Source organism: Sinocyclocheilus grahami, unplaced genomic scaffold (assembly GCF_001515645.1).
Source record: "Sinocyclocheilus grahami isolate Dianchi unplaced genomic scaffold, SAMN03320097.WGS_v1.1 scaffold1296.1, whole genome shotgun sequence".
In the NCBI taxonomy this organism is placed as follows: Eukaryota; Metazoa; Chordata; class Actinopteri; order Cypriniformes; family Cyprinidae; genus Sinocyclocheilus; species Sinocyclocheilus grahami.
In genome coordinates this window covers 78,453-103,452 of record NW_015506475.1, presented here as the reverse complement: position 1 = coordinate 103,452, position 25,000 = coordinate 78,453, and the positions used below count along the sequence as shown (strand labels likewise).

Sequence of the window (25,000 nt, the reverse complement as noted above, 5' to 3'; positions counted from 1 at the left end):
AAAGATCGTGTTCCATAAAGATATTTTGTAAATGTCCTACCGTAAATATATCAAAACTTAATGTTTGATTAGTAATATGCATTGCTAAGAACTTCATTTGAACAACTTTAAAGATGATTTTCTCAATATTTAGATTTTTTTGCACCCTCAGATTCCAGATTTTCAAATAGTTGTATCTCAACGAAATATTGTCCGATCCTAACATACCATACATCAACGGAGAGCTTATTTATTCAGCTTTCAGCTGATGCATACATCTCAATTTAAAAAAAAAAAGACCCTTATGACTGCTTTTGTGCTCCAGGGCCACATTTAGGACCTTAATTTGTGTAAAGATGAATTAAGACTTGAACTGTTGTACAGTTTTCACTTGATTAAAGTTTATTTCATCTGATTAGAGTCTGGAGAATCAACCAGCGCCTGAGTCACCAACAGAACCAGAGCAAAAACCACGTGCAGTCTTGGAGAAAGAACAAGATTTAGTCTTGGAGGGGAGAAACAAAAGTGTGGAATTGCAGAATAAAACAGATTTAGGCTTGAAGAATCAAACTGGTGACCTTTCGGGGGAAAACACAGAGCCAGACTTGAAGCCAAAGCCAAATTCAGACTCGGCTCACCAGCCAATGAAGAAAACTGAAGAAAATGAACCAAAAGCAGACTCACGGACCAAAACCAAAACCAATTCAAATCCCAAACCCCCAAAAGTACTTGATGAGGATGTCTTGGGTCCGGCCCAGTGTCTGGATCAGAAATACACATGGCTGTCTTGCTCTAAAGTGTTTTGTCCTCCATGGAAGCGATGCATCGGAGGACAGTGTGTCTGTAAGATGCCGTACAAATGTCCACGGCTGAAAAACACCTGTACTCTGGACGGATCCGTGTATTACTCCATGTGTCAAGCCAACGCCATCTCCTGCAGAACCAAGACGCCCACTTTCTCACACTTCAGCTCATCCTGCAAAGGTGAAAACAAAAATATTACGTTATCAATATCAATCTAGTATGGCATTAACGAACAAAATGGATGAACCATTTTTCCAGAGTAAGTTCTTACGTTGCTATATGGTTCTTTGGAGTTCAACAGAAGTTCTTGATGTGTCTTGATAGGTCCTGCATTGGTGTCTAGGTGCTTTAGAAAAGCATTTATCTAACCCTAAATGCTTTCGAGAAATAGAATAAACCATTTTGGGGGCTCTCCTTTGACATGAGATTGATCAGGTCTAATAGGGAAATTTATTTTTAACCCTTGTTTTATGTTAAACGTCTGGGTACAAATGTTCCAGGTCAAAACAACCCTCATTGGATTCAACACAATTCACCAAAAATTACACTATGAAAAAAAACAAACATGTAAATACAGTAATTCTAACATTAATACTTCTCCCACATTTTTAAAGCTGTATTTGTAATGGCTTTTCACAAAATGTGCAAATTATTAACAGTATTTTAACATTTATTAGATTTTTATATGTGAGCCTGCAGCACAAAAGCAGTGTTAAGTCGCTGGGGGATATTTGTAGCAATAGCCAACAATACATTGTATGGGTCACAATTATACATTTCTCTTTTATGCCAAAAATCATTAGGATATTAAGTAAAGATCATGTTCCATGAAGATATTTAGTACATTTCCTACCGTAAATATATCAAAACTTAATTTCTGATTAGTAATATGCATTGCTAAGAACTTCATTTGAACAACTTTAAAGATGATTTTCTCAATATTTAGATTTTTTGCACCCTCAGATTCCAGATTTTCAAATAGTTGTATCTCAGCCAAATATTGTCCGATCCTAACAAACCATACATCAATGGAAAGCTATTTATTCAGCTTTCAGATGATGTATAAACCTCAATTTTGAGAAATTGAACCTTATGACTGGTTTTGTGCTCCAGGGTCACAAATGTATTTATTTCAAAATTTACTCGTTTACATTTTTTGGTGCTTTCCAGAAGTGCATCAGTGAGCATGGCAACGTAAAGATCATATTTTTGATTCCCAGCAAAATTCACAAACATGAACCGATTAAAAATTCAACGCAGTGTGCATTTCTTCAAACAAAAATGTCAGCCAACTGCATGAATGTAAATAGTCAGACAGCAGTTGCAAAAAGAACGACATAAAATTCACCGTTTTTCAAAATTATTTTACATTTGCAGGTCAAAATGACCCACTAACATCACTACCGGAATCGAAATGTCAGAATGCCAAAACTTTGCAGGCCAAAATGAGAAACAATCATGCAAGTTCAAGAATAAAATCCTAGCTTAACCAGTACTTCCAGCAACTCAAAAAGGTGTTCGGGTCAAAATTGTCCCGGAACATAATACAAGGGTTAAGAATGTCAGATGATCTGGTGTGTGATTAGAAAGTATTCAACTTTTCCATACATGTTTGTGTCCAGCGGGAGACAAGGTGCATGTAACTGTGAGCATCTCTAGGTTTCTTAACGTGGTCGAGATAAACACTCGTTTGGGGAAAATGCTGGTATGTGGCAACGACTGGAATATGGCTGCAGCAAATGTGGTTTGTCGAAACCCTCTGAATGTCGACAGGTAAACACACCTGCACACAAGACATCCTTTCTCTCGACTCAACATGTACTGTTTGCTTACATTGTTCTTTCTGTCTCTCAGAGGAGCAGCGAATGCGTCTAAAATCAAATATAAATTTCTTGATAAAGCTACTCAATGGCCAAATGAGTGTATGAAGATTCGCTGCATGGGATCTGAGCTCTCACTGGCCGAGTGTACGATCCATAATCCAGAGTCAATCACAGAAAACACTGAGGTGGCCGTCGCAAAGTGTTATAAAGAACCTACAGGTGCCCTTTCCTCTCGGATGTCGTCACCATGTTAATGTTTAATGTTAATCTGTTGTTTTGACACTTCTCTCACTCACACTGATGGGTTTTCTCTGAGTAGGCGAATGTAAGAAGTTCATCTGTGTGAACGGGAAGTGTTTAGGCCATGAAGAAACCTGCAATGGTGTTGATGACTGTGGAGACAACAGTGACGAGATGTGCTGCCAAAGTGAGTCTGACAGCTTCGTGTTTTACACAATCCTGTCTGTTTTTCCCTTCATGTCACCGTTTAGAACCGAACACTGTATTGAACCCATGACTTTAGCGTTGCTGGCGTGAAGGGCACTGATAATGCTGATTTGACTGTTTCTGCTGTGTGAAGAATGTCGAGGCAAGGCGTTCCATTGTAAATCGGATGTCTGTATACCCAAACACACCTTCAATGATGGAATCAGGGACTGTCTGGGAGGAGATGATGAACTCGATGGTCAGTGAACTCTTTCAGATCTCATTACTGCTCAATATATTCAGGATTCGGCTTCTGAATGCAGAAACAGCTTTTAACTCGAGAAATCTTCAGGTTCATCAAAGGTCCTAGTCAGACAGGACTCATTTGTCCTGAGGAGAGAAATCTATGTGAATTTAATTGCAAAAAAAAAATGTTTTAAATCAACCACATCGGTTTTCTTCACACAACCACGTTACAAGTATGGTGCTTTTGTTTTCTAGAGAACGGATGAACCAAAGAACAAGCGAAACTAGAGACAGAAAGAACAAGAAAAAGAGAGAATAAGGAAGGACATTATTGAAAGAAAGAATGAGAGCGAGAGAGAGAGAGTGAAAGACAGAAAAAGAACAAGAATGAAAGAACAGAGAACAAAAGAAAGAACGAGAGAAAGAAAGTGCAACACGATTAGAAGGATAGTACTGAATGAATGATTGAAAGAAAGAACAAGACGAACAAACAAGAGAGGGAAAGAATGAGGGAAAGAACTGATTAATGAAAGAAAGAAAGAAAGAAAGAAAGTCAATTTTAAACGAATAGTCCAGTGATAATAATTGTAAGAAGGTACTTGCAAACTTCAAACCGATCAGAAGTATTTTTGTTACACACTAAGTTTTGTTACACGTTTCTGCTCTTTCCTTTGTGTTACAGAAAACAATGGAACAAAAACTAAAAAAGGGGAAGACGTTTTTTCCGATCCGATATCAGGTAAGAACAAACTCATCTGAAACGTCACATCTAATGTCTGTGACTTCAGCAAAACAAATCTCTGGAGGATCCCCTTCTAGATCTGGTCAAAGTCTGAAGTTTAGTAATTGTAGTCGGCGTCTGGAGCGAATCCACGGGATCCAGAGGTTCAGGCTGGTGTGTTTAGTTTTGAATCATACAGCTGAATCAACATCTGCTCACACGCCCTCCATCATGTTGTTCCAGAGATCAGAGAAATCCGCTTGTCTGCAGAGAGCCAGCTGCAGTGCGGCGTTCCCAATATGGAGTATGTGTACAAACAGGAGGACGATGCGACTTCCCGTACGCGCAGGAAACGCTTAGTAGGAGGGGAAGAGGCCTTACCGGTCAGTCTTGAGAAATAAAAACCGAAAAGTCGATATGACAATAACCTGATAGATAGCACTCGTACATCACGGAGACGTCTATTAGACGTCTGCATTACATCTGCAAGACGCTTTTTTTTAGAGTGTTTGCTCATCTGCGATACGTCTATAGGACGTTTCCTATCAGATGTCAAATAGAAGTTTAGAAGATGTTTATGATGTAAAACTGACATCTTAGCAACGTCTATCAGATGTTTGTGCACAGCAGATGCTTTCCAGATGAAGAGATCTTTAACAGACATCTTGCAGACGTACCTGTGTTACCTGGAATGTAATTTAATCGCTAAACAAATACAATCTAACTAGGCAGCACATAAAGAATTATTATTTTTATTAAGTTTATTAAGTTTACAAATGCCAACCAGTAAGGAATGACCTCTGCGTGTGACTTTTATAGACTCAGATACAGTGGCAGGTGGCCGTTCAGGATGAAGGTACGATCCACTGCGGAGGGGCGTATTTGGGCGGCTGCTGGGTTTTGACCGCCGCCCACTGCGTCAGGTACAACCAATCAGCACACGTTTTGATCAAACTGTACGGAACCACTACTAAAAACCAACTGTATGCTTGTGTGTCTCTAGGCCCAAACCGAAGTCCTTCCGAATCAAGTTCTCTCTCTGGATGAAGCATCGTAAGCAGTCGACGACAGACAGCATCCCGGTGAAGAACATCATCATCCATCATGAATATAACCCTCAAACCTACGCGAACGACATCGCTTTGGTGCAGCTAGAGGAGCTGAATCTTTCAGACAAGTGCATGCAGGACAATCCCGCGGTCCGAGCCGTCTGCGTGCCCTGGTCCATCCAACAGTTCCAGCCCAACGACACCTGCACCATCTCCGGCTGGGGCCGCGATAGAGGTTCGGCTCTACATGTCAAATAATGCACAGAAATCAAAATCTCCATAGACTCACTAAAAAAGTTATAGAACTATGAATGACCATTTTTTTCTAGCTCTGGATTTGCATTCATATATTTACATCTGGTCAGAGAGAGAGAGAGACAGAAAAATAAAGAGTTGCATTCATGTGGCAGTCACATGTTTTGCAAACACTGCATAAATAAATATTGCATAAAAAAAAATAAGAATGCGCCATGCATTTGCGAAAAAGCATGACGAATGAAAACGTGTTCTAAAACCGGCTCAAAATATGAAATATATCTGAAATCTTCCAACTGGATGGAATCATAGTCTGAGGCTAAAGAAAAGTCAGATTCTGAGGCTTTCAGCAACTTTCGCCAACTGCAAATCTGGGCAAAAGTTGTGTCATGTATTTTAGCCTTAAGAGAAGTTTGACAATTCTGTTTCCCAACATTCTAAATCCAACTGCAGTCAAGTTTATAATGTTGGTGTTTGTTGTTACAGTGTTGCGTTAACTGGTCTTATATTGAGTTTTTTTAACTCCAGTGGTGGTAAAGTTGAGGTCTTATTATCTCTCTGTCTGTTTGTTTGAAGAGGGGTTATCAGCAGCGATTCTAAAATGGGCAAATGTGACGATTATCAGCGACTGCCAGAATTTTTACAAGGACCGTTTCCTTCCTGGAATGGAGTGCGCAGGTATGTGTACATCGTAATTCTGAATTTGTAATTGCGAGTTTGTCACGTTCAAGCACTTTGTTGCCCGAAAGAACAGGGATCGTGGAGAATGGCTCATTCATTAGTTCATTCTTGCCTATTTATTGGGGAAATCTTATTAAAGCCAAAATGCATTGTCAATATCCAACGAATTTTTTATAAAATGTAGCATCGGTAACCATATAAACATTCACTGCGCCTTCTAAATATTTAACTTGCTGACTTTGGTCAAATATGCTATTTTTGGCATGTACAAGACACATTTTTATACAATTTGCAACAAATGGTTATTTAAACACATAAATATACATCACTGTAATGACAAGAGAAAGCAATGAAGATGTTGTGGGAAAAAATGAATAAAACTTTACAATATTATGGCTATATTTCTCTCCTCCGCCGTGTTTAGAGTTTATGACCCACCCAAACTCAGAAACACGCGTATCAAAATGTTCTGTTTTCCAGTTGTAAAAACGACTTGAGAGGCCGTTCATGTCCAATTTCCGACTACTAAACTCGTATTTACGATAATTCCAATAGCATGTGAAAGCAGCCATAACTTCAGAGATATACAGATTACAGTCTTGTATATTTACGTAGGCCTATATAATTATCATTTGTGATTTAGATGTGATAAATAACCATATAGTATGAATTTTACACAGTAAAAACAGTGTTTACTTGACCAAAACTTAAGAATTGTCAGCAAGCTGACTATATAAATAGCGTAATGAATGTATACACTCGTACACTGTTCATATAGTTGGCAACAAACGGAACGCTGCATTTTAGTCACAATTCGTTGCATATTGATGAAATGTCTTAGATACCGTGATTCCTATTCTTTCCGACAGCGAAACAAACTCGTAATTACGACTTCAGAAGTGCGTAGTAGGAATTTTACGATAGCACGAGGAAGGCAAGGCCCGGTAATGACACAGACGGAAAATATCGTCATATGATGAACCTACTAAACTCGTATTTACGATAATTCCAATAGCATGTGAAAGCAGCCATAACTTCAGAGATATACAGATTACAGTCTTGTATATTTACGTAGGCCTATATAATTATCATTTGTGATTTAGATGTGATAAATAACCATATAGTATGAATTTTACACAGTAAAAACAATGTTTACTTGACCGAAACTTAAGAATTGTCAGCAAGCTGACTATATAAATAGCGTAATGAATGTATACACTAGTACACTGTTCATATAGTTGGCAACAAACGGAACGCTGCGTTTTAGTCACAATTCGTTGCATATTGATGAAATGTCTTAGATACCGTGATTCCTATTCTTTCCGACAGCGAAACAAACTCGTAATTACGACTTCAGAAGTGGGTAGTAGGAATTTTACGATAGCACGAGGAAGGCAAGGCCCGGTAACGACACAGACGGAAAATATCGTCATATGATGAATCTATTTGTATGTTGCTATTAAAATTCTGATTATCAAGCAATTTTAAAAGCTCAGTCCTGCCTCTTTTTTTGTTTCTAAGTGTTTTGTAGTTTGTGGTGATTTTGTGAAATTAAATGTTTTATGTTTCATTCACACAGCAGACACTTCTAATGTGAAATCAGATTTTAAACCATATATAAATGTCATTAAGACTAGATTTGCAAAAACTAGATTCTGTATTTATGTCTTGAAAATGCAAACGTGTTTTTGTATCCTCTCATTACAGGCCTGTTTTAAACTTGAGATAAAAAAAAAAAAACACTTTCAGACAATTTTCTCCATACAGAAATTCATTGTAGTTTAGTAGTCATTTAACATTTCTACCTCGCTAACAAAATATGCCCATGGTATACCGAGGTCCCCCAGGTGGAGAGAGTTATTGCGGTGCACTTGTGCCTGCAAAATTCCGCCACTTGGTGGGGCCATCCGAGACTCCCATCCAGGGCCTGAAAGTTTTCTTTGTCCCTCGTGGCGTAGGCTTACACAGCTTCTGGACAAGCTGCGTCCGCCCTGCACGCCATGGCCATCCTGCAGGTCTACCAGGCTAAGGCGTTGAAAGAGCTGCACGAGGGCGGTCCCAACCCAGAGGTCTTGCAGGAACTGTGCTCGGCGACTGACTATGCCCTCCGGGCTACGAAAGTCACGGCGCTCGGCTACACGATTAAGTTTGCTAGACGCCCGCCAAAGTTCAGTGGCATTCTCTTCACCTCTGTGAGAGGCGAGGATGCTGATGTTCTTTGAGCGGAGATCGTTACCCTTCTCTCGAAGGGCATTTCCTTCCTCCAGCAAGGCCTGGATAGAAGCCTGTCTGCCTCTACACTGAAGGTGTACGTGACTGCCATTGCAGCTAATCACAACACCATAGACGACAGATCGGTAGGGAAACACAATCTAGTTATCAGATTCCTAAGGGGTGCCCGGAGGCTAAATCCTCCAGGGCCGCGCCTCATCCCCTCTTGGGATCTATCTGTGGTCCTTCAGGCCGTACAGAGAAATCCATTTGAGCCCCTAAAGTCAGTTGAGCTCGGTGCCCTCTCTATGAAGACGGCCCTCCTGACTGCACTCACTCCTATTAAGAGGGTGGGGGATCTCCAAGCTCTCTCCATTAACGAATAGTGCCTAGAATTCGGACCGGCAGACTCTCACTTTATCCTGAGACCCTGGCCTGGATATGTGCCCAAGGTCCCCACCACTCCTTTCAGGGATAAGGTGGTGACCTTGCAAGCTATTCCCCGACAGGAGGGGGACCCTGACCTGGCTCTGTTGTGCCCAGTGCGAGCCCTGTGCATTTATTTGGAACGCACGCAGGGTTTCAGATCTTCAGAACAGCTTTTGTCTGCTTCGGAGGTCAGCAGAAGGGGAATCCTGTCTCCAAACAAAGGATTTTCCACTGGATTGTGGATGCTATCCTTAAGGCCTATGAGGCCAGAGGCTTACCATGCCCACTGGGAGTGAGGGCTCACTCCACCAGGGGCGTCGCGGCTTCTTCAGCCTCAGCCCTGCACTCACTAGCAGACATTTGTAAAGCTGCAGGTTGGGCTACACCTAACACATTTGCAAGATTTTATAATCTGAGAATGGAACCAGTTTCATCTAGGACGTTGAACACTAGTTCTTCAACGTAGATGGCTGGTATGGTGTAGAGCTTGCTTAGCGCTTCCCCTTTTTTGAGGTGAAATATTGCGCTTATTTAGTCCAGTTCAGTTTCTTCTTAGGAACCCTGGACTACCCTTCCATCACTTAGCACTTCTTGTGTAGTTGAGTTTTGCGGAGGAACTCACTACTTGAATCTATTACATGTAGGATCCCTCGCGTGATCTCTCGTAATAGATTGGTGCTCCATATGTAGTGGCTCCTATTGTGGCCTCATATGTGTATTATCCACTGCCTTGCCCTTATCAGGACTCAGTGTTTCCCTTAGATGGACATCTGATCTGTCTTGTTTCTGTGCTTGGTAGTTCTCCCCACATGCGGAGCACATCACAGAAACCTTCCCTATGTAGTAGAGCGACCCCTAGTAATGGACTTCGACATTCTCAGTAATGGACAGTCTCCTTTCTCTCCATCAGGGAACGAGGGTTACCATACGTAAGAGAGATGTTTTCAGGTTCAGAACAGTTGAATTGAGTTAGTTCAATCGACTCTGAGTTTAGCGCATGCACCACGACTATGAAAAGATTTTTCAAAGAGGTAAACATTTTTCTTATTTTGCAAATTATCTGCCAATGGGGTAAGAAAAATATATTTAAAAAAAAATCTTGTTTCCATTTGCATTAAGATTATGTTTCTTGCCCTATGGCCAATAATTGTAATTGTATTACTTAAAATGCATTTAAATGCACTTGTTTCCCCCAGGATACAAGACTAAATATCGTATATCATTACTTGTATATAAATGCATTTAGATTTAAGAATTTTTCGATATTTGTACTTGAAATAAAACAAAGATACTAAAAGCATTTTTGCAGCATGAATGAATGATTTAAACCGCTTACGCTTTTAAAAGGCAGAGTAGACCGAAATAAACTCTGGGTTTAATGAAGAAAACCTGCTCCCGACCAGGTTAGACTCACAGAGTAAGTTATCATGGTAACTGAGTATAACTTACCTCTCTTTCAGAGCTGGCTGCTGAAGCCATGCCCACCTAGCTCGACGGTGGTGACAGCAGCGGCAATCCATCTGTCACTCAAGTGGCCACGCCCTTAATTATGCACAACTTTAAGGCTTAATATAATTTAAACGGATGAGTTATAAATAATTCCACCCCCCTCACAGTTTTCATGAAGGGCAAAATTAGCTGTAAACGTGTTTTTTCTGCTGTAAAGTTAGGCATTTTAACATGGGGAGTCTATGGGATTGATTCCCTTTTGCAGCCAGTTGATGAATTACAGTTTAAGTCACTTCCGTGCTGGCTTCACAAGAGAGAGCGGGAGGTTGCTGCTTGGAGTTTTCACTAAACCTCCTTTCTGAAACAGGCCTCAGATAACTTTAAAGAACATTGTGATACACTAAGAAATTTTTCCTAACATTGAGAGAACCTTGCCAGAACGTGGAGAACATTCCCTGTTAGCTGGTATACCTCAAGCACACAAACAAGAAGTTAAGGCGATCTGGACAATTTCAAGAATTCCTTCTTGGTTCATTGACGAAACATCTATAATTCATTTAAAAAAGGTTGAAATACTGAATTGATTCAGTAAAGTTTTTAGGGTTCAGAAATAATTTTTCCTCCGATTCCTCAGCTTATGCACTTGCTGCACTTTCAGTTTTCCCTGACTAGTCTTCTTTTTAAGTTGAAAACATATATGAATATTGGGGTGTTTATCACATTTGATGTTATTTAGTTCATGTTTGTTACTTGGCTCATGTGAGTAGCTATCTTTCTGTAGCCTTGTTTTTATTGACTGAGTAAACAGTTTTTATTGACTAGCGCAAAACTGATATTGACGCAATACCAACCGCTTTGACCTTTCCGGGCAGAGGCTGCTGTGTTTCTCCTCCCACTGGTGTTTTTCTCCTCCCTGTCTGTCTGATTCAGTCTGATGTCAGGCATCTGTTGAGAGCGGTTAATCAGAATCGACAGGATGAAGAGAAGAACAGAGACATCTAGAAAAAGAGCTGCAGGAGTCATGAGGGTTGTTTTTTTCTTCACGTGCCTTCTCTTCCAAACCGCCGTGAGTTTCTGTGTATCTGATCAAATTAAATGAATCATTCAATGATTAATAGAGTAATTCATCTCATTAACTCTGAAAATGGGTTATGACGATCTTTCTACACAGCGTAATCTTGATCACAGTGGTCTTGTTTTCCAGTAAAGCATCCTTATGTGAAGGATTGCAAAAGATTTAACAAAACAAACAACGTGATCAGGATCAGTTCTAGTATCGCCCACTTATTACACGGCAGCTTATCAAATAAATACAAAACATGCACATGTGATTTGAGTTGAAATTACTTCATGATTTTACTTCAATCTATAGGAAACATATGATATCCAAAAACACACACACACACACAAAATAGTGAAACATGAAAAATATATAATTTATAAACAAATCCAAAATGATCCCAAGTTGAAGGACATGGTTAAATAGATATCACAGATTTTATGCTTAATATTTTTACTAATTTTAGTCTAAATACACCCGAATGGATTATTGACTTTGAGAATTCTTTATAAAAATTATAATAATAAAATAAATAAAAAGTTCAGGAAGAATTAATTGCACACTCAGACACAAAATTTGTTTGGTGTTGTTCATCCTTTTGACCACCAGATGACTATGTAAAAAGCTTTGAACAATTAATATTTTCAATGCAGGTCAGAAAAAGTCTCAATGCTTTGCCAAGCTTTGCCACAAGGAAAACACTGCAACAATATTATATTCTATATTATTTGTAATCATATCCTGCAACCTATGTGACATGTCTTCTTCTAGTTTAAAGGGATAGTTCACTCATTTAATCACCCTCATGTCCTTTCAAACCTGTATGACTTTCTTCCTCTGAGGAAAAACGTCTCGGTTACGTATGGTAACCCTCGTTCCCTGAAGGAGGGAACGGAGACGTCACGTCGGATGACCGACGAATTGGGATCTCACTTAGAGAGACCAATCTATTTCGAGTGAAAACTAAGGGAGCCAATGCACATTGGCATGCGATTATTGCATCCAGCTGCCGCTGATCACAGCGTGAGTATAAGTAGGCAGCAGATGCAGAGCATATTCAGGTTTTCGCTGAGGAGCCGAGCCGATGACCCGACCTTTCGGCGGTGGTACAGGAGCTGTGGCGACGGGACGTGCCGTCTCCGTTCCCTCCTTCAGGGAATGAGGGTTACCATACGTAACCAAGACGTTCCCTTTCAGTCGGTCACTCTCGACGTCCCCTCGGATGACCGACAAATTGGGATCGAGGGCTGGGTCTGCCTCCTCCGAGGGCAGCGCTTGGAGGTTCTCCATCTGATCCCTGAAGGGAGTAGAGGGAACCTTGGGCACATAGCTGGGCCAGGGCCTCAGGGTTACCTGGGAGTCAGCCGGCCTGAACTCTAGGCACGAATCGTTGACCGAAAATACATGCTGTGAGCCCTAGAGTCAGGTCCCAAGAGGGTATAGAGGGGGACCGTGCAGGATTTAGCCTTCTCGCCCCCTTAAGGAACCTGACAACCAGGTCATGCTTCCCCAGCGACTTCCCTTCTACGGGGTCGTGGTTAGCAGCGATTGCAGCGACATAAACTTTGAGGGTGGAGGGAGACAGCCTTCGCTCCAACCCTTGCTGCAAAAAGGACAGCACGACTCTGATCGGGCATATTCAGGGGTCTTCTCGGTGAGAAGAACACCACTCAACGAACAGGTTCCACTTCAAAGCGTAGGCGTGTCTCATAGACGGTGCTCTCGCTGCATTGATGGTTTCAACTACCTCTTGAGGTAGGTCATTTAGAACCTACACGTCCCGTCCAGGGACCAGACATGAAGTTTCCAGAGGTCTGGACGTGGGTGCCAAGGGGTGCCCCATCTCTGAGTCAGTAGATCCTTCCTCAGAGGAATCGGCCAAGGAGGGGTTGTCGCGAGGAGCATTTGGGCAGTATCTGTGCAAGGAGGCTCACTGGGGGAAATGCATATTTGCAAAGGCCAGCTGTGTGCCAGTGCCGAGTGTTCCCTTGGTCAGGGAGAAGAACAACTGGCAGTGTGAGGTTTTTGGAGAGGCAAACAGGTCTACCTGAGTGGCTCCAAAACGTCTCCAAACCATCTGGACCATCTGGGGATGGAGTCACCATTCTCCCGGGAGCGCAGCTTGAGATAGCTCGTCGGCTGCCCAATTGAGCAGCCCAGGAATGTGAACAGCACAAAGCGACCTCAGATGCTTCTGACTCCAGAGGAGGAGGTGGCGGGCGAGTTGTAACATGCGACGGGAGCGCAGACCACCTTGTCGATTGATGTACGCAGCAGTCGCCGTGTTGTCCCGGACTAGGCAAGGCAAGTTTATTTGTATAGCACATTTCATACACAATGGTAATTCAAAGTGCTTTACATAAAATAAAATAAAAACAATAATCACAACAATAAAACAAGGAATTTAAAAACTTTGAAAATTATTTAAAAAAAATTGATTTAAGAGGTTTAAAATGAATTTAAGAAAACGATTATACATATAATATAGTGCAATCACTTCAGACATCGCACAGTGCTCATTCAATAAATGCACAGCTAAACAGATGAGTTTTGAGTCTGCATTTAAATGTGACTAATGTTTTAGCACATCTGATCTCTTCTGGAAGCTGATTCCAACTCTGCGACCTCCGCCCTCAAGACAGGACCATCGGCCGCCTTCACTGTTGTGAAGCGGATGCCACTGAACTTGGGGGGACGCCGGGCGACTGAATCGCATAGCCGAGCCTGACGGTTCGAAGGAGCCATCGAGACGGGCTGGGTAGCTCTAGCCAGGCTCCCAGACACCGCGCAAGTGGCATCAACGGAACTACAGGCATACCCGCAGTGGGGCAGCGTGGAAGAACGCAGGGACCCGGCCCGGGCGTCTCGTAGCCGGTCCAAGGCAGGGTCTGAGTGTGTTTAACACTGACCTGCATTCGAGCAGAGTGTGCGTGGGTAGTCCGTTGGTTCGTCCTCCCGATCCGCCCACTGCTGCTCACTGGCGAGAGAGGAGGGTGAGTGTGATACTCACTGGATCGTCCACAACCCCCCGTACAACCCGGGGACCCAGAAATAGAGGAATTGTTAGAGGAATTGCTCTTTGTTGCCACCGACCGAGAGGACAGTGGCAGAAAAAGATGAAAAGATTCTCCACCCGGCCCTCTTCCAGGGGAGGGAGTGGTGTGCTTACCATCTCCTGAAGAGCAGGTCCCTCCCCCTCTGGGTTGCCCGTCTCAGGGCCTCTTGCGCTTTCGCTTGCCACCAGGTTTGGCGGGGGCCTGGACGAGCGGGGCGGCTGCCCTGCGACCGGCTCCATGGCGCAGCAGCAGCTGCATGCCGGGGCAGGATGTACCTGATGGCCTCAGTCTGCTTTGGTCAGCGGAGAACTGCTGGGCAAGTTCTCCACCGTGTCACCGAAAAGGCTGACCTGGACTTCAAGAATCGTGTCTTGTCCGTATCGCGCATGTCAGCCAGTCACAGTCAGAAATGGCGCTCCTGGACCGCCATAGTGGACATCGCACGACCCAGAGACCACGCCGTAACCTTCGTCGCTCGTAGCGCGAGATCCCCCGCGGTGCGGAGTTCTGTGTGCAACCCACTCGACACGGGAAACCACCACCGCTGAAGCGCCGTACCGCCAACACGAAGAGCTCTCCAAGAGCGCGCTGAACTCTTCAGTCTTCTTCTCTCAGTAGAGTAGTCAGGAGCAGAACGATGTGATCGCTCGGCTCCGAAGCGAAAAGCTGAATATGCGCTGCATCTGCTGCCTGCTTATACTCACACTGTGATCAGCGGCAGCTGGATGCAATAATCGCATGCCAATGTTCATTGGCTTGTTTAGTTTACACTCGAAGTAGATTTGTCTCTCTAAGTGAGATCCCAATTCGTCGGTCATCCGGCGTGACATCGAGAGTGACCGACTGAAAGGGAACAAGATATATTTTGACATTGTAAATGTGCTCGACTACTATAGACGAATGAATCTCACGTTTTTTTCTCTTCATTTCTCCTGCCCAAAACACAACGGTAATTTTCCTATAAATAGTGTTTACATTATTGAGATTGATAGCATGCTATTATTATTTATTCAACTACAGTAACATGTTAATGGACTGATGCATATTTTCCATTTGATTAAAGTTTATTTAATCTGATTAGAGTCTGGAGAATCAACCAGAGCCTGAGTCAGAGCAAAATCCACATGCAGACTTGGAGAAAGAACAAGATTTAGTCTTGGAAGGGAGGAACAAAGTTGTGGACTTGGAGAATAAAACAGATTTAGGCTTGAAGGAAAAAACTGGTGACCTTTTGGGGGAAAACTCTGAACTAGAGTCCCACCAAACAGTGTCACCATTGGCATTTCCAAAACCCAAAATTTTATCAGAACATTTAAATCCCAACACCGACTCACAACCCAAAACTGATTCAAATCCCAAACCCCCAAAAGTACTTGATGAGGATTTATTGGGTCCGGCCCAGTGTCTGGGTCAGAAATACACATGGCTGTCTTGCTCTAAAGTGTTTTGTCCTCCATGGAGGCGATGCATCGGAGGACAGTGTGTCTGTAAGATGCCGTACAAATGTCCACGGCTGAAAAACACCTGTACTCTGGACGGATCCGTGTATTACTCCATGTGTCAAGCCAACGCCATCTCCTGCAGAACCAAGACGCCCACTTTCTCACACTTCAGCTCATCCTGCAAAGGTGAGACGTGAAGACTTGAACTTTAATCAGAGTAAAAACTTTTGTGATTAAACTTTTAAAACTAAAACATTTTCTTTTCTTAAAACATCGAGTTCTTTAATAATACAAAAATATATATATCTATATATATGCAATGGATGCTCTGCAGTGAATGGGTGCCGTCAGAATGAGAGTCCAAACAGCTGATAAATACATCACAATAATCCACAAGTAATCCACAGCACTCCAGTCCATCAGTTCACATCTGGAGAAGACAAAAGAAACGTTTTGAACTAAAATGCGAGTCCATAATCCATAATAACTCTTCCTCCAGTGAAAAAGTGTTCTGGTCTGAATCAGGAGAGAAATCTGCACAGATCAAGCACTGTTTAAACAGCTCTAAACTAATATGTGGCTGGATTTTGATCTGACAGACAACAGGAGATGGACTTTTTCACTGGAGGAAGTGTTATTATGGATTATGGACTTAAATATTAGTTAAAAGCGTTGTAATGCTGGATGTGTTTCAGCTTTTGTCTTCTCCAGATGTTAACTGATGGACTGGAGTGATGTGGATTACTTGTGGATTATTGTGATGTTTTTATCAGCTGTTTGGACTCTCAATCTGACGGCACCCATTCACTGCAGAGCATCCATTGCTGAGACACTGATGCAGTGCTACATTTCTCCAAACCTGAATTATTTTGTTAAAGGCTCTTCATAACAGTGTCTTGTTTTTTTTAAAGATAATTTTCTAAAGAAGTTACAAGTACAACTTTAAAACTTGAAACTTAATGTTTGTGTCCAGCGGGAGACAAGGTGCATGTAACTGTGAGCATCTCTAGGTTTAATAACGTGGTCGAGATAAACACTCGTTTGGGGAAAATGCTGGTATGTGGCAAAGACTGGAATATGGCTGCAGCAAATGTGGTTTGTCGAAACCCTCTGAATGTCGACAGGTAAACACACCTGCACACAAGACGTCCTTTCTCTCGACTCAACACATACTGTTTGCTTACATTGTTCTTTCTGTCTCTCAGAGGAGCAGAGAATGTGTCTAAAATCAAATATAAATCTCTTGATAAAGCTACTCAATGGCCAAATGAGTGTATGAGGATTCGCTGCATGGGATCTGAGCTCTCACTGGCCGAGTGTACGATCCATAATCCAGAGTCAATCACAGAAAACACTGAGGTGGCCGTCGCAAAGTGTTATAAAGAACCTACAGGTGCCCTTTCCTCTCGGATGCCGTCACCATGTTAATGTTTAACACTCATCTGTTCCTTTGGGTCATTTTGACCCGAAACTGATTTTCAAAAAAATTCTAAAGAATCATGTGTTGATCGTACCGGTCCAAGATTTCTTTACTTTTGTCACACTTGCACCGGGAAAAGGGTCATTTTGACCTGCATAGGAATAAATGGAATTTACGAGAAAACTGCGTTTTTTATTACATTTGATTTTTTTTATATACAAAATCTGAGACAATCCAGTAAAGATATATACCCAAACGAAGGGCTGAGACTACAGAATATTCCCAATGCAGAAAAAACTCACATACACACACACGAGTGCACACACAGATGCACAAACACACACATGGTATACACACTCCCATAGAACACATTATAATATGTTTCATGTTTCTGCTCATTTTTTTTTTTAACTTAGTTAAATTTGAGCGCTGTGGTGGAGACCAATGGATTTATATCATATTTATATTTTTAAAAATATATTTATGAAATTGTATGAATATACATACAGGGGCTAAAAGTTTCTGCTCATTTTTTTTTTTTTACTTAGTTAAATTTGAGCGCTGTGGTGGAGACCAATGGATTTATATCATATTTTTAAAAATATATTTATGAAATTGTATGAATATACATACAGGGGCTAAAGCAAAAAAATATATATTTTGACTGAAATTTTTACTCAGCCAAACCCCATTCCACAGCCATACCTGTCACACACACAGATTACAGTTTTTCTCAGTCACTTTGGTGCATTTCTCACATCACTATTTACATTTGCACAACGGTTAATGCAGTTCTCAAAACAATTAGTACAAACTGCAAAACCTAGTTGATAACCTGCAAAAGCGTGTCACTTGCTCAAAATGGATAGGTCATTCCTCAAAAGCAAGTATTCATGTCAATGAAAGTGTCAGTGTCATCAAGATGAAAAGTCCTGACACCATTGTTTATGAACAAGATAGTCAAATGGCTGTCATGTTTTCATTATTACAGTTTACTCTGTCAATGTTTTCCAATGAAAAAGTCAGATCTTGGTGACACTACCTGAAAATGCTCGAGACAGCACTATATACCATTTGCACAGCCATTTGAAAAAATACAGTAATGTTACACATTACTGTATTTAGTGAGGTAACTGAGTACAAGACACTGAATATGTATGTTTCACATTTTTACTTCTCTTGCAATGCAGCGAGGAAAGTATCTCCTCGAGTGGTGAATCCACCTGTCATCACATGCTGCATCTATGGCCGCTAGCAGGGCCATCTGGGTATGTGGATGCCGGTCATATACCTTCCACCTCCAGGAAGAGAAAAACTCCTCTATTGGATTTAGGAATGGTGAGTAGGGAGGGAGATATGCCACCAGCATCCTATCATGTGCTGCAAACCACTGTCTGACGACATCGGAGTGGTGAAAACGCACATTATCCAAAACAACAACATGCTTGCTCAGATGGTCTCCAGTTAGACCCCTCTCATTCTCAGGGATTATGTCCCTGTAAAGAGTGTCTAAAAAGTCAGCAGATGTTGTGTGTTGTATGGACCAAGACGCCGTTTTCTGAGATGGCTGCACACCTAGTAATATTCCCTCCTCGTTGGCCTGGGACATCAATGGTTGCTCTCTGTCCAATGCTATTCCTTCCACGTCTTCTACCTTTTGCCAGATTGAAATGTATGACAGTAGTGCAGTGCAGATTGTTTAGTGCTGAATTACTGTCCATTTATACACACCTGTTCTCCCGACGAAATGTTTGAATAATTGAATTTACAGTGGTTCTCCCAACATTTGACTGCACCCTTCGACCAGCCTCAGCCATCGTGAGGCCGTGATTGACAACATGAGCCACAATTGTAGCCCTGATTTCATCAGGGATCCGCCTATGTACTTGGCTGCTTCTTCTTTTATATGGAATGACTATTCAGCATTCACAAGTATAGTTAATTTTGACTGACATGACAAGCAATTGATGCATGTCCAAAAGCATTTGCAATTTGTTCGAAGGAAATAAGAAACTGCTACTATGATGTGCACAAATGACTAAATGTTGTGGAGGTTGAACTAACTGTTGTGCAAATGTAAATAGTGATGTGAGAAATGCACCAAAGTGACTGAGAAAAACTGTAAGAGCAGTTTTTTTCTTGTAATTAGGAGCACTTGTCCTCCTAATTTAAAAAATCTAGGAGCACCTTCTGATCAATAATAAAAAATGATCCTTCCTAATATGAGGTGACATTTGACTTACAGGGGTATTTTCTTTTTACTTTTGTAATGGCATAATTTTCATCTTTGTCAAATTCAAAAATGTATGTTTATAAGCTTTTTTAAATTTCTATTTAAAACAATTTAATAAGAAGTAGAATAAGACAAATAAGTTACCAATGATATGAAATTAGTATTAATAAAAAATGTATTTGTACTACAGAGGTGGCACAGAAGAACACAAAAGTGGCTTGTAGGTACATTTTCAGACGTTTAATGAGGCTCAGAGGTGGCATGAGGGCAATTAAATTCATAAATGCATGTGGAGATTAATGTTTTAAACATAAAATTTTGAATACAGAAATATTAAATGATTTAAATAACTGAAATTATACGCTAAAAATTTAACTAAATCCACCAGCAGGTGGCGGCAAGTCACTAATTTTATCACCGAATCATTCATTCAATTGATTCGTTTGAACTGCTGATTCATTCAGGAATGAATGGTCTTTATGAATGGGTTAATCATGAATCACTAGGCGCGTTTCCATTACAGATTTGTGCAAAACTTTGGCGATATTTTATAAATGTCGATAAAAAAGTATTGCGAAATGATGTTATGTGACTAAAACGTAACCTTTTGCCTCTCACGATAAGTCATGGCAATGGATTTTGGAGGGATTTTGGCTATATTTATTCAAAGGAGGCATATGCGTGTATCTTCACAGAAGCAGCAAAGACAGCCGCTTCAGAAACGTGTGTGGCGTGCGGATGGAATAAACCATAGACTGTATAAAATCATAAACACAAGCATTGAGTGGCCGTAATCAGCTTCAGTGGCCGTATCAGAGCCACACTGCACCGCAGACGTGTGCAGTGTAAATTGTCTAAGCATTAATAGTAGGGAAAGCCCCTTTATACTGGAGCGCGGCCACTTATGAAGTGTTTCTTGGAGGTTATAGTACATTGAAGAATGATCATGACTTTTTACATACGCCATGTGACCTGTAAATGCAAAAAAAACGTTTCCATTGCAGTTTTGCGAATTATTTCTTTTTTGCATTGCCTGAAAAACCACCTCATGCGAGCGTAAAAACTTTTTTGCGATATATTGGCGTTTTTGTGAAATTGACGCATTCCCATTAGGCGTATTTTCAATTCGCACTTTCAATTTGCACAATTTGAAGGGTAATGGAAACGCGCCTAAATGTTTCTTTTAATCTCATTTTTTCCAGTTGACAGAAATCTGTCATAGACTCGCTGCAATTAACGGAAATCCGTCGTAGCGACGGAGAACTTTAATCCCTGTACATATGTATAGGTTATAATTCAATTAGATAAAAAATTTTTTTTTTTTACAAATTATGGATTTTGTAATGTTTCAATATATATTTGAATCCATAAACAACCAAATTGAAGCCTCAAGATGATCTCATTTCTCATGTTTCACTTGTTTTGCTCAGTTAAAAATCTCCATAGGGTTCTATAGGCCCCTCTAGTGGCTGTAACCATAAAATGCAATTTTATGTAATTTTTCCCCACGAGATGGCATCAGAGACACTCGGTGACTCAATTCCAAGGCCATCTGTTGGTTTTTGATGAAACAGGACTGAAATTGTGTCTTTGTTCTTTTGGTGAAATAATGTACAAAAACTGCTTATTTGCATATATTTCCTAAAAATATCCAGAATAAAAGGTAAATATGATTTAAAAAAAAATCACCAAAAAAATAATAGAAAAACCTACATAAATATTTTAGAAGAAAATTATAAAAATGGTTTAACATAAGATTTCTGGAACAAAAAAAAAATTATTTCACTTGTTTTGCTCAGTTAAAAATCTCCATAGGGTTCTATAGGCCCCTCTAGTGGCTGTAACCATAAAATGCAATTTTATGTAATTTTTCCCCACGAGATGGCATCAGAGACACTCGGTGACTCAATTCCAAGGCCATCTGTTGGTTTTTGATGAAACAGGACTGAAATTGTGTCTTTGTTCTTTTGGTGAAATAATGTACAAAAACTGCTTATTTGCATATATTTCCTAAAAATATCCAGAATAAAAGGTAAATATGATTTTTTTAAAAATCACCAAAAAAATAATAGAAAAACCTACATAAATATTTTAGAAGAAAATTATAAAAATGGTTTAACATAAGATTTCTGGAACAAAAAAAAAATTATTGCCATTTTTAGCCTTCGGGTCATTTTGACCCGCGAGGGACACTTTTGTTATAGATTCGGAAGGGACGGATGAGGGTTAATGTTAATCTGTTGTTTTGACACTTCTCTCACTCACACTGATGGGTTTTCTCTGAGTAGGCGAATGTAAGAAGTTCATCTGTGCTAACGGGAAGTGTTTAATCTATGGAAAAACCTGCAATGGTGTTGATGACTGTGGAGACAACAGTGACGAGATGTGCTGCCAAAGTGAGTCTGACATCATTATTCCTGTTTTCTCATTTTCCCTTCAGTTGTTTCCTTCATGCCAGTGTTTAGAAATAAAGCACATTTTTGTATGAAATGTATTACATTTGCAATTTTGTTAACCATAATAATTCAAATAATAAAATGTACCTATAACATTAATTTCAATGTTATAATTTCAATGTCAATATAAAATAAACCTATTAATCTAAAACTCAAACACATCCAGTGCATGATGCATCCAAGATATTTTATCAGGAGTATTCAGTGCTACTTGAACAAGGGATGTCATTGGTTAATCGACGATCGATTAATTGTCGATAAGAGATGTAATCAATTAAAGCTAATGATGGTCGATTAAGCAATTTAGTTTTGAGGTGCGTGTGGCTCATGCGCAAAACACGTGCAGCAGACATGAAGAAATGGTTGTGAGTGACCGTGTCGGGGCTGGATCTTTTGCGCAAATAATTTTAGTTTGTTTGTTCACAACTCACTGCTGTGTGCGCACTTGGATCACATCATGTCACTTAATTTGTTCCCTAGATAACCCATGATTTAACTAAAATGAGAGAACGAATTAAGTCGTAGGAACGAATTCTTAATTCCACAAAATCTTTCATTTTCCCCAAACGTCATGTCGATCTCCGTAAAAATAAACTTGACGTGCCTTGTCTAACAAGCACAAACTGTGTTGAAATCGAATGTGACGAGATAAAGACTGAAACCCATAAGATTTCCATAAAATAATTAGGTTAGTTTAGGCTAACAATGCTGTCTGTCATTTTGGCAAGTAAAAAGGATATGGTTTAACTTTTATTTTTACCAAAGATGCAAAAACAGAGATTAAAAGTGAACGACAAGAAAATAAACCTGCGAAGTTAGAGTGTGAGACAGTGAGGATTTGAGAAAAGGAAAAATAAATATGATTACATTTGTGGAAATTCGTGACCAACCTGCAAAACAGAACAAAAAGCCACGTATGACTTAATTTAAATTTATGAGCTCATCGGCTACCTCTTGAAAGGCATGAATCCAAAAGCAACGTCACGATGTAACATTTGCCTGCGAACCAATTATTTCTCTTGTAAACAAAGTGTTGTACCTCACTTGTGTCATATCCACATAAAAATGTTTCATATGAGCAACAGTAGCCACTTTTCCACTGTCGGGCCAGTGCGAGCCAGTGCCATCAATGGGCCAGGTGGGGTTAAAAGCCTCAGACCTGTAGCACCGAGACTTAAATCACGCTGTGTTTCCACCGTCGGGCCAGAAGAAGGTCAGAGCAGTCCGTGAGCTCTCACCCCCATGCAATGTTCAGGAGTTAAAACTGTGTTGGTGGCTGATACGCAATCATGAAGCGCACTAGCATGCAGGGAAAATGACCTCAACACACACTCTGATGTGCAGTGTTACATTGCTGCTATTGCTGAAGGTATGCCCGCAAGCCCAGCAAAACTTCAAGCCATTAGGGCTGCTACACTGGCAGAGTATTATTACATTTGTTACTTCTGTCCCCCTCACTTCTGAAATGATGGCTATATGCCCCTGCCCACGACTTTATTGTTGCTGGCATAAAGCAGACTGATAATCCTGATTTTACTGTTTCTGCTGTGTGAAGAATGTCGAGGCAAGGCGTTCCATTGTAAATCTGGTGTCTGTATACCCCAAACACACCTTCAATGATGGAATCAGGGACTGTCTGGGAGGAGAAGATGAACTCGATGGTAACTATAATAAAATAAAAACCTTAAACTAATTTTATTTTAGCTAGTTGCCAAGGCAACTTTTTTCATTTTCATTCAGTTTAACATTTTCGTTTAGTTTAACTTCACATACTAAAATAACAGGAAGTAAATAAACTATGTAGTCATATAAAAAAAAGAACAAAAATAAATAAATAAATAAATAAAACTAAGTGACAAAAACTTTAAAATTAAAGTAAAAACAAAATATAAAAATGAAAAAAATAATTAAAAATATTAGCAAAAACTATAATAGTATATCAATGATACTAAAATAACACTGGTTTTAGTTTTAGTTAACTATAACTTTCTTAAGATGGTTAAATCTATTGGGTGATTGGAACATCCCTGTACAGGCTTGAAACACATCAAAAGTTGTTTTTGTTGCAGAAAAAATGTTTTTTGTGTTCTCTTCATTGTGTTACAGAAATTGTCAAAGCAGTAGTAAATAGAGCAGAAATACTTTTTTTTCGATCCAACATCAGGTAAGTAAAAACTCATCAACTTATACATGTATCATGTATTTTTTGCATAGCAAGTGTCTGAGACAAAAGACTAAGAGTGTATTCACATGATTTCAGGTAAGAAATCATACAGATAAATCACCTTTATGTTGTTCCAGAGATCAGAGAAATCCGCTCGTCTGCAGAGAGTCGGCTGCAGTGTGGCGTTCCCAATATGTAGTATGAGTACAAACAAGACAATCACCATTCACGCCGCAAACGTTTGGCAGGATGGGAAGAGACCTTACTGGTCAGTCCAGACACTCAACCATACAACAAACAACTACTGAACGATGCTTTATAAAATTACTAACAAAACACATCATAAACCAAGTACCAAAACCAAGTCAAATCAAATTTTCATTGTCCAATGTGAAACAATTCACATTCTTTTAAAGCAGCTTCACAAGTCATGATGCTAACGTTTATAATACCTACACCGTGTCCTAACCAGATGCAATAAAATCAATCAAATAGCATAGCCAATCAGAAGAGTGTGTGGGCAAAGCCTCTCTCTGCATGCAGACTGTACCAGAGTAGATACAGAGTAGTAGATAATCTAATGAACACATATTAAACCATTTTAAAATGATTAAAAACACACACTAAACGACTGAAACAATATTTGTCATGGAATACACTTGTTTGTTCACACTAAACACCACTGGATGCGCCTGCCCCTCGACCTTTCACCATTGGATGCGACTGCCCCTCGACCTTTCACCATTGGATGCGACTGCCCCTCGACCTTTCACCACTGGATGCGCCTGCCCCTCAAACCCGTCACCACTGGATGCACCTGCCCCTCAAACCCATCACCTCTGGATGTGCCTGCCCCTCAAACCAGTCACCACTGGATGCGCCTGCCCCTCGACCCTTCACTTCTGGATGCGCCTGCCCCTCGACCCATCACCACTGGATGCGCCTGCCCCTCGACCCTTCACTTCTGGATGCGCCTGCCCCTCGACCCATCACCACTGGATGCGCCTGCCCCTCGACCCTTCACTTCTGGATGCGCCTGCCCCTCGACCCATCACCGCTGGATGAGTCTGCCCCTCCTCCTTTCCCCTCTGGATGC

At 40.7% G+C, this 25,000-nt stretch overlaps 2 protein-coding genes across 3 annotated transcripts in view; both read left to right on the top strand.

Moving 5' to 3' along the window:
• Window positions 1–6,021, top strand: part of cfi (complement factor I) — a 10,605-nt gene extending 4,584 nt beyond the window's left edge. Inside the window, exons 2-11 of the mRNA XM_016254969.1 lie at window positions 399–963; window positions 2,406–2,556; window positions 2,638–2,825; window positions 2,926–3,033; window positions 3,187–3,291; window positions 3,961–4,017; window positions 4,243–4,382; window positions 4,819–4,922; window positions 5,003–5,283; window positions 5,880–6,021. Coding sequence (XP_016110455.1) covers window positions 399–963; window positions 2,406–2,556; window positions 2,638–2,825; window positions 2,926–3,033; window positions 3,187–3,291; window positions 3,961–4,017; window positions 4,243–4,382; window positions 4,819–4,922; window positions 5,003–5,283; window positions 5,880–5,998 — 1,818 coding nt within the window. The 3' untranslated portion in view covers window positions 5,999–6,021. The remainder of the gene's footprint in view (window positions 1–398; window positions 964–2,405; window positions 2,557–2,637; window positions 2,826–2,925; window positions 3,034–3,186; window positions 3,292–3,960; window positions 4,018–4,242; window positions 4,383–4,818; window positions 4,923–5,002; window positions 5,284–5,879) is intronic.
• Window positions 6,022–11,003: 4,982 nt separating this feature from the next.
• LOC107568971 (complement factor I-like) lies at window positions 11,004–24,167 on the top strand. 2 transcript variants are annotated; one of them, XM_016254971.1, is made up of 6 exons: window positions 11,004–11,139; window positions 15,271–15,817; window positions 16,605–16,755; window positions 16,837–17,024; window positions 21,573–21,680; window positions 24,042–24,167. In XM_016254971.1, the coding sequence occupies exons 1-6, from the start codon at window positions 11,050–11,052 to the stop codon at window positions 24,101–24,103; spliced, it is 1,146 nt and encodes a 381-aa protein (XP_016110457.1). In that variant the 5' UTR covers window positions 11,004–11,049; the 3' UTR covers window positions 24,104–24,167. The 2 variants fall into 2 exon arrangements, with proteins under 2 accessions (XP_016110457.1, XP_016110456.1); XM_016254970.1 differs by lacking the exon at window positions 24,042–24,167 and adding an exon at window positions 23,296–23,425 and having other exon boundaries at window positions 11,005–11,139.
• Window positions 24,168–25,000: the final 833 nt, after the last annotated feature.

Coding starts and splice junctions, on each gene's coding strand:
- LOC107568971 (XM_016254970.1), top strand. CDS start 11,050: ATGAAGAGAAGAACAGAGACATCTAGAAAAAGAGCTGCAGGAGTCATG. Junction 16,756..16,836: donor AACCCTCTGAATGTCGACAG/GTAAACACACCT, acceptor TCTGTCTCTCAG/AGGAGCAGAGAATGTGTCTA. Junction 17,025..21,572: donor GTGTTATAAAGAACCTACAG/GTGCCCTTTCCT, acceptor TTCTCTGAGTAG/GCGAATGTAAGAAGTTCATC.